Source organism: Sardina pilchardus, chromosome 8 (assembly GCF_963854185.1).
Source record: "Sardina pilchardus chromosome 8, fSarPil1.1, whole genome shotgun sequence".
NCBI lineage: Eukaryota > Metazoa > Chordata > Actinopteri > Clupeiformes > Clupeidae > Sardina > Sardina pilchardus.
Window position 1 is genome coordinate 7,156,925 of NC_085001.1, and position 10,000 is coordinate 7,166,924.

At 42.4% G+C, this 10,000-nt stretch overlaps 1 protein-coding gene and 1 long non-coding RNA gene across 3 annotated transcripts in view; one reads left to right on the forward strand and one right to left on the reverse strand.

Annotated features, from left to right (window-relative positions):
* Window positions 1–59: 59 nt before the first annotated feature.
* On the forward strand, window positions 60–1,098 carry LOC134089339 (uncharacterized). The gene is made up of 3 exons (XR_009940044.1): window positions 60–195; window positions 312–351; window positions 958–1,098. It is a non-coding gene; the product is annotated as an uncharacterized LOC134089339 (long non-coding RNA).
* Window positions 1,099–2,928: 1,830 nt separating this feature from the next.
* Window positions 2,929–10,000, reverse strand: part of msi1b (musashi RNA binding protein 1b) — a 24,169-nt gene continuing 17,097 nt past the window's right edge. Inside the window, exons 8-15 of one of the 2 annotated variants that reach the window (XM_062542535.1) lie at window positions 9,422–9,504; window positions 8,819–8,936; window positions 8,299–8,379; window positions 7,372–7,428; window positions 6,316–6,375; window positions 5,942–6,072; window positions 5,538–5,584; window positions 2,929–5,316 (exon numbers count right to left, since the gene is read on the reverse strand). In XM_062542535.1, coding sequence (XP_062398519.1) covers window positions 5,543–5,584; window positions 5,942–6,072; window positions 6,316–6,375; window positions 7,372–7,428; window positions 8,299–8,379; window positions 8,819–8,936; window positions 9,422–9,504 — 572 coding nt within the window. In that variant the 3' untranslated portion in view covers window positions 2,929–5,316; window positions 5,538–5,542. Of the gene's footprint in view, window positions 5,317–5,537; window positions 5,585–5,941; window positions 6,094–6,315; window positions 6,376–7,371; window positions 7,429–8,298; window positions 8,380–8,818; window positions 8,937–9,421; window positions 9,505–10,000 lie in introns of both variants that reach the window. The other variant, XM_062542534.1, reaches the window with a different exon arrangement.

A 10,000-nucleotide genomic window follows, 5' to 3' on the forward strand; every position in this document is an offset into this window, starting at 1 on the left:
GTTCAATAGTATCAAGTTGTACTGTATTGTAAACATCCATGTTCATGACCTTCCATGGGTTTTATCAGATGAAGCTGAGGAAGCTGCAGAACCTGAGATACTGTCAATGAATACAGGCCTATGGCTTTCAGTCAGGGGTGTGGTTGCTGTACTGCTCATCGGAGGAACTGCCATGGTCTTCAGAATATTTTTCAAGTAATAAACATGTATTTTTATTTTTTTATTTATTTTTACAGTATTAAATAAGGGATGTAATTACTCTGCATAACCCCAAAATGATATGATGAAATGTATATTTCTGACCCTCACAGGAGACAACTGACCCAGAAAGGAAAGAACAGGAAATGACAAGTATGTTTTTATGTATTATTCATGTTGGTCAGAACCTTTTGGCACCCGGTAGCTGTATTAATTGTAATAGTTGTTACCTTTTTGCCTTTTTGGCTGAAAAAAAAAAACATGTTTCTAGTGTTATAAAAACATAACACATCACTCAATGAAAACCAGCTAACTAACTAGCTGGGCCATGGCTCACAATTCAATGGAAAGCATTTGGTTTACATTATATTGTCCCATAAGATAAATAGTAAAAGATAACAAGACTCCTCTATGTCTCATGGCAAATGGCAATTATAGCCTATGTATGATCATTAGTGGCTTCATCACTGGTAGCCCATCTGTCCACCTGTGTGTGTTTATGATCACAGATTCAAAAGTGCAGGTCCGATGTACTTCACATTTTGATACAAGGCAGAGGGTCAACATATCTAATTTATCTTCGCATCGGATCTGGTGCATAATCCTGGTTTTTGAGTTTCACTGTGTATAATATTGTGTGAAAGGCCGGGTGTCTGTAGTTGCCTGATTGCTCTTGTTAGGTTGTTAGGTCTCAACTAGGACTTCTAGATGTTGAATAATAAATAGGCTACATATTAAAATAGGCTAATTGCTTTACAGTTTTGTGCAGTTTGGTCTTCGAGATTCAACATTCGAGAACAATACTTAAGTCAACATGCATTGAAAAATTATGAGAGGCCTGGCCAGGGTCTGACTGTGGAAAAGCAAGATATTCTGCCATCCAAATAAAGTACTGTATGTGGATTAAACAAATCATGAGTGTTTGTGTTTGTGAGGAGGGGCAGGTCATATCCTCATGAAAAAAAACACTGATCAGGGTCTATCTGGTGACCACGGGACTGTTCAGATACAGTTCTGATTTTGTTTGTTTGTTTGTTTTTACCCTCACCCTCATTTGGAGCCCTTTTGGTGCTTATATGGGTATACAGTGCCCTCCAAAAGTATTGGAACACATGCTAAAGTTGACAGTATAAAATCATCTTTTGGAAATTGATCTTAATGCCTTAAATGAAAAAATGAGGAAATATTCAACCTTTAAGGACATCATTTCATTTTCTTTGTGAATGAATGATGTATTGTAAATAAATACATGTTTTCCTTAAAATACAGGGGTCATAAGTATTAGAACGCCTACTGGTATGTTAAATTCCCATAGCGGCAGGCAGATTTTTATTTTTAAAGGCCAGTTATTTCATGGATCCAGGACACTATGCACCCTGATAAAGTCCCCTTGGCCTTTGAAATTAAAATGACCCCACATCAACACTATACCCTTCACCATACCAAGAGAATGGCATGTTTTTATTTCAGTTAGCTGGTTTGAATTGCATTGAGCTCAATGAGAATGAAACCAGATAATAGGCTAACTGAAATAAAACCATGCCAGTCTCATGCCAAGGAAAACATGTATTTATTTACAATACATTATTCATTCATAAAGAAAATTGATGTCCACAAAGACAAAAAAAATCATCCACAGAGAAAATTGAGGTTGAATATTTCCTCATTCTTTCATTTAAGGCATTAAGATCAATTTCCAAAAAAATATTTTATATTGTCAACTTTAGTATATGTTCCAATACTTTTGGAGGTCACTGTATGTGAGTATAAATTAATTCAATTTTAATAATTTGTTTAAGGGGAATATCCAGAGCTACTTCAGGCCGCTAATCTATTTTTTTTAGTAATCTGTACCCATCTCAGACACATCTTACAATGTGTAGTTGTTACCATGTTATTACCAGGGCTATGGGGTGAGGCAACAGGGAGTGGAGTAAGAGAGAGAGAGGGTCACACAGTACAGATAGTTGTAGAGTGCAGTTAACTTATACAAACAGTGATATCATGCCCTTTTTAAGCTCACAGTAATCAGACCGGCCTCAAAATGTTGACCGGAAATTCTACAGATTCTCTCGATTACTCTGCTACTGCCTGTGTGTGAGAGAGATACTGTTGGTATAAGAGCATATTGAACTAGTTGCCAAGAGGGTGAAGGTGCAACATGAAGACAGGCCAAAGATCATTAAGGGCGGAGCAAGATACTTCATGACAAGCCACTTCCTGGAACCTGAATCGCAAGAGGGAGGGGGGGCAAAATCCCCCTTTATGCAGAGCTGTTCCATTGAAGTCTATGGACATGACATGCATGACACACCCCCTTTAAGCAGAGGAAGTGATCCCCGTTTTGCGCCCATAAACATGAACTACGACAACGTATCTTGCTCCGCCTTAAGGATCTTTGGACAGGCGTATTTGATGAACCAGAACCCACAGTGATGGCACCAAACCACACAGGAGTGCCACTGCAGGGGTCTCATGCACGAGTGTATCTAGTCCTATAGGCCACAGGTCATGGCACTGGGTTTATGTCTGTTGAAGAGCCACTGCTCAGAGGCTGAAAGATCAGACACGCTATAAACAACAGAATGCTAAGACCCTTACTCTAAATTGAAGACCTTTAAATTACACAGAACCAGAGACCAGAACCAACTCTGTACAGAGTTTAACAACATTCACTGATGCAGTGGTAGTTCAGTGAGTCGTTAAATAAAATATCTGTAGAAACCAAAATTGGAATGTTTGAAAATAATTTATTAGGAGTTTTACGTGTTTTTGGGAGACAGTGTATACATGTGTGAAAGAGAAAATAAAATGACAAAAATGACACATTGAACATAAAATCAACACAAATCAGTGATCTTTCATGGCTCCGGTTGGTACAGAACACCCCCACTTTCACAAATTCAAATCCGTGAAACTCACGGGGGAATCAAAGCCATAAGCACATAAAGCTACCCCAGATGCTTCCAGAATAACCGATGCCAAAGATTCTAGAACCTGTCTTGTGCTCCTCATGATAGATTCCAATGGTTCTTAATTCTGCTACTGATCCACCTGCCTAGACTGAGTGTTCTCCATCCTTTTTTTACTCTGCCTACCTGACTGAAAAAGATAAATCAGTGGCAATATTGATGAGCCAAAGACACCTGAATTAGGAATTCATAAGTGTCTTAATTGTGTACTTGAGGGAGAGTTAGACAGAGGAAGGGGGCCCAGGAGTAGGCTTGACTGGCCTGATGTTCTGTAGGCCTAGGCCCAAGAACACTATGTTCCACTGACAGAATATCCCATGCTGGCCTGGTAGTACTTCTGATTGGCCAGCAGAGGGAAGTAGAGGACAGGTCTGACAACAGGCAGATACTAAGCAAGCATGATTGTGTTATTGCCTTATCAATTTCAATTTCAATTTCTTTCCTCCTAAGATGTAACAGACAAGTTCTCCCTTTCACTCTGAAAACAATTACCCTTTTGTCAGTTTACCGTGCACCCATCTGTGTGCAAGACAAAGTTGTACCTAAAAGTCTCAGAGAGAATGGCAGTTGTAAGAGCCAAATTCACAGTTAGCACTGATTATCATCTTGTAACAGAATAGACCCTGACTGTCCCATGATACTCACACATACACACGCACACACACATGATACAAACAAACGGCTGCACATTAAAAAAGAAAATTGAGAGCTGTGCATGTTACATATCTACTTGGAACAGCATCCTTCATTTGACCTTCAAATGTTCTCTTGAAACAAAACATGATGTGAACAAACTCAGTTGACAATATGAGAATGCAGGGAAAGGGTGGGTGGGGGACAAAGGGAAACCCTAGCTATAGATTCACGAAAGAAATAAAAACATAATCCAAAATCAAGATTTGACAGTGAAATCGTGTGTGTTTTACAGTGGACTTTACTGGAACTGTATTGCTGCAGTCAGAGTAAAGTGGATACTAACATGAGTGAAATGTGTGTTGGAAATACCAGGAGGTGCTCAACATACGACTTGATGTCTTATGAGCTGCCTGACCTAGACTGTGTGCGCATCTGGTGTTTCTTGTCAGTATTGTGAAAAAGGAAAGGTTCATTCTAACAGCATAGGATTAGTGTGAAAAGACTGTTCAGATTAGCAGTGTTAGGGTTACTTAGATGTACACATACTTTACACGAATCCAGCAATGGCTGGGACTCTCTGTAGGCCTGTATCCAGCCTACTGCTGATGTTACTATGACAGTGTCTCGCCTCTAGACTGGCATGACTGTTTTTCATTTACAGAGACATCGTTAAATGCCACAGTTCCCCACACAGCATAACAACACCGTAACATTTTCAGTGGAAAACTCAGAAAAAGACAGAACAGTATATACAGTGTTTTATTAAAAACAACCGAACCTCGCGGTTAAAAACCCGACTATGAAAAATATTTTCTTGATTATCACTATAATCATTAGTATGCAAAAGCTACCAAAATATACATTTTTTTTGACATCTCAGCTCATCTTCCACTGGGAAAAAAATTACATCCAAAATGTTCAGAGTTTTAAAGTTACAAGGTTTAAAACCAGCGAGATAACAGCACATTCAAAGATTATTGCTCCCATTCTAAAGTTGCAAAACTAAAGGAAATAAGGAAAACAAACAAACAAATTATGACAGAGAAACATGTAAACCTGTACCCTCATCCTCTGAGCAAGACTCAACCCTAGCCACAACCAGACACACACGCCAGATCCATCAAACAACCAAATCTGTGAGTAAGCCACAGCTGTTTGCATCAGTGGATACGTGAGAGTACAGCAACGCCATAAAAAACAAAAAGCGAGAACTACAGTTAGATACTTTCAAATCACTTAAAAATAAGCAAAAAAAAACCAAAAAATAAAACAAGCGGAGACATACAGTGAAAACGACTTCTCCAGATGTCCCGGTCGTTGAGAGAGATAGAGAGAGTGCGAGAGACAGGAAGTGAAAGATGAACGGTTGACCTCTGACCTCTCTTCAGCAGGAGAGATTTTGGCCACTTCAGGCCCCTGCCCCGGGAGCCTGAGTGTTGAAACCTCCAGTAGAGACAAAGTGCTCTGGCTCAAAACAGCCCTGAGGCCGTCTGTCTGCTCAGCTTACAGCCTGACAGAACACGCACACACACACACACACACACACACACACACACACACACACACACACACACACACACACACACACCGCACCACAAACACACACACACACACACACACACACACACACACACACCGAGATGTTAGTGTTCATGACATTTCACTCTGTGTGAACTGCAATGTGTTTATCTGTATGTGTGTATGAATGTGACGGCAATATACTACACTCACTTTTCTTAGTGGTAGCCATTAGTGAAGGCTGCAGCAATCAGAGGACCCTGAGAAAGAAAGAAAGAAAGAAAAAGAGACTTCAGCATTTAATCCTAAAGGACTATGGTCTATCTAAGCAAAAGATAATATAGCACACACAGACATCCTTACTGTGTCTTGGTAATACTTTCATAAATGTATATTCAAAACACGGTCTTGCCTCATTTCAGAGGCAAACATTAATATTCAATGGATGAGTGTCGTGGCAAACGTAATGGTGTGTTCAAGACAACTCGAATCCTAAAGAATTCTCCACATCATCCCTTCCCATGAGTATGTTCCTACATGAAACACAGCTTAATGGCAGTCATGGCTGCTCCTTTAACACTAATGAGACATGAATGGGCCATGGCTGGCGTCCTCACCCCCAGACTGTGGCTGAAGCCGGTGCTCGGGGCTGGGCTGGCCGCACTAAGGTAGCTGCTGACCGCTGACTCCTGATTGGCTCCGTACAGATCTGCCATGGGTCCAGGACTGCTGGTGCTCAGGAAGCCGGCTGAGCGAGAGGGGGTAGAGCCTTCAGGAAGGACACATGACAACCCAATGAACCGATCGGGAACATTCGATGCCATTCCGTGCAAACTTTAACGTGTATGCTATATGGTTATCATTGATATTGCCAATAAATATATTTGATACAATTAAAAAATATAAAAAAACCTAATGGTTCATATCTTTACATATAAAACAATGTTGAAGTCATTTACAAAAAAAACAACAGACGGTTTGTCTGGTTTACCTCTAACCACTGCTGCTGCAGCTGCCGCTGCTGCCATCGGATTGTAGGTCAGTGGGATGGCTGAGAACAACAGACAACAAACAACAGACTTTTACCCACAGCAAACAGGTGACAGGTCAAACATAATAATGACACATAATCTCCAAGACACCGAAACAAGTTAATAAACATGCAAGTCACAATTTAGCACTGACATTGTTAGCACGTAACACATGAATATGCTCACTGTAGTACTTTGTTCCCATGGGGTGTAATGCATATCAGATATACTAACATCACTGTCCTGCTGTATCAGAGGTCATGCTCTTGACATCTAGAGGTGTACTGTATGATTTATGAGTCTACTGTGACACTCAGAATCTCATATCATTTCACATTAACTGTAATGACGGTGTAGTTGATTGACACACTCACACATTATCGAGAGCACTATTTGTAGTACTAGTACTATTTGTATATAAATACTTCCCAACTATTAGCCGCGGCTTATACATTGATTTTGCTAAATTTCTTCAGCTATGAGGTTAATACACAGGGGCAGTTAATATGGTATTAACATGCTTTTGTTTCTTTTAACTTGCATAAAACACCTGCAGCTGATACACAATGCGGCTAATCCACAGGAAATGACTATAGCAGGGCTGAATATAACGGTAATTGACATGGCCATATCTCAGCATGCAGGACACATACAGTATCAGGCCCACGTGACTATTTTGTCAGCATCCAAGTCCGCCTTCAGAAAGGAAAAGTCCTGTCACGTACTGGTTCTACCTGTGTGCTTAACAGGTGATTTCATTCATTAGCTAATCTGCCCGGCTTAAGAGTTGTGCTAATTAGAATCAGCTGATTAAGGGAATGGTTGGAACAAAGGTGTGACAGGACGTTCACTTTCTGAACCGGACTTTTACACCTCTGCTCTGCTGCGTGTAGTATCTGATGGTATCCACAATACGCTGGTATGCAATTATGCAGCATGCTCTCCACTGACGTCAGTGTCTAACTCATCTGTTTGGATTTGGGAAGCTGCTTGTATAGCTCCAAGCAAGTACTGACCTGTGAGTTCGGGGGGGTGGGGTGAAGTCAGGAGTGGGGTCCTCTCTAAGTGGTACTCTAGAATAGAGACACCCAGAGATGATTAGACAAACCAGAACACACCAAAGCTCACTCTCACGCAGCCACACACATGTGTTCACAGCTTGTCAAGCTTGTACGGTGACACTTAGCTAAAGATGGGGCACAACAGGTAAGGCAAGGAGGGATCACAGCATTACTAATTGGATATGCACCAGCAGCCTTACAGAGAGGCCGACACACACCCATTTGATTTACTGTACATGTGTACTCATGAACTCGTGAACCTCATGAAATCAGTGTCTGCAGAAACACATTTGCACACGCACGCACGCACGCACGCACGCACGCACGCACGCACACACACACACACACACGCACGCGCGCGTGAATATACATACGCAAAGCAGTTGTCTGCCAAATTTTCAGGTGATGTGCCTGTTTCTAGAAAACGCATTTGCATTTTATGGGCTTATGTGTGTGTGTGTGTGTGTGTGTGTGTGTGTGAGAGAGAGAGAGAGAGAGAGAGAGAGAGACAGAGAGAGAGAGAGAGAGAGAGAGAGAGAGAGAGAGAGAGTCTGTGATCTGTCTGTCTGTCCTTATGTGGTGTGTAATTTATCTATGAGTGGCTCAAATTGTGTGTGTTGGTGTGTGATATCATTACAGACAGACAGATTTGCAAGTACAATGGAAAGAAGCAGGTCTCTACTAGAAGGGTTCATATCCACAAGAACATATGGCCTTTCACAAATACATGCAACCTGATAGGTATTTATATCATCACTGGAAAACAACACAAGACAAATACATATATTATCCAGTAAACTACCCAGCACGTGTACAGTGTGTGCGTAGCGGACAGAGTGTCCAATCAGAGAGGCTCTTCTGCTGAATGGAGGCGCATCTTACCGGGGAACTGATAGGCGTAGCCGGGGGTAAGGCCCGCGTAGCTGCGGCTGGTGTAGGTGGCCGTCTGGAACCCTGGGTAACCTGAGAAACAGGACAGGTGTCTGAGCGGGACGTCACTGGGACCTTCCGTTGAACTGAGCGTGTGTGTGTAGGTGTGTGTGTGTGTGTGTGTGTGTGTGTGTGTGTGCGGCTGGCTAGGCTTGCAGATGTGACAGGTAAACAAGGCTTTTTTTGAAGTAGTGTTTAAATTAGACATGGGCTCATCCACTATTCATACACTGGCCACTAGGTGGAGGCAGAGAGTTTTGATTCCACTAATGGCCGGTATGACGATGACTGAATTGACACCCACACATAACAATCTATCTCAACGTCTTTGTCATACACAGTTATTTCATTTATGTTAGACTTAGACTAAGTTACTGAGACAAAAGTCACATCAGCCTGCGCATTCTCTTTATTTCCTTCTGTTTCACCCAGACCGAGGGCCTGGCATCAAGAATGGCAGGTATCGTCTTACCCAGCATGCCGATTCCTAGCATGAAGGCATCCATTCCGTACGGCATGACCCGCGCACGACCTCTGGATGAACCCGTGGGTGTCATCACTTCCTTGGGCTGAGCCTTCTTGCACTCCACCTGAGAGCAAGCACATTGGGTGGGAGGTGAGGTGAGCCTGTATGTGCGTATACGCTTCATCATCATAGAGCTGAGAGTGGTGCAGGGGATGGACGAGAGGAGAGAACTTCTCTCACACACTCTCTCTAGCTCTCTCTCAAACACACACACCTACTCTCTCTCTCTCTCTCTCTCTCTCTCTCTCAAACACACACACACACACACACACACACACAGAGCATAGACATAAGCACATCTTCACTCTCACTCACACACACACACACACAACTGCATGCAAACACACACACACACACACACACACACACACACACACACACACACACACACAACTGCATGCAAACACACACACACACACACACACACACACACACACACACACACACGCACACACACACACACACACACACACACACACACACACACACACACACACACACAGACACACAGACACACAAAGCACATACAAAGCCAACCTGTCCACCCACCATTTTGTTGTTGATCTCATGGAAGTGGATCTCGCAGACTTTCTCCACCACGTCCTCGTTCTCGAACGTGACAAAGCCGAAACCTGAGAGAGGAGAGGAGAGCCCAGAGGTGAGAGCCGAGCTCGCTCACACACAGAGAACAGACCCAACAAAAGCCGCTCACACGTTTCCCTTGTACTCCTCCATTCCAACTTCCTGTTAGCGTCAGGTGTCAAGGCCACCTTAATGATACTGAACAGCCTCAGTGTTTGCCTCATGGACTATTCACAAACTCCAGCTCTCCCAGATAGCAATTCTCATTATGATGTTACTGAGAATTCTTCACTGAATGGATAGCATAAGAACAATAAGAAATACCTCAAGAACTACAATAATAATTGAACATACATACTGTACATGTAAACTACATGTACAGTACATGGTAAAATGGTGAGTGGATTGCATTTATAAAGCACTTTTATCGGCTTCTGCGAGCAGCCAAAGCACTTTACACATCATGCCTCACATTCACCCATTCACACACTGATGGCGGAGGCTGCCATGCAGGGCGCCAACCCGCTCATCGGGAGCACTGGGGTT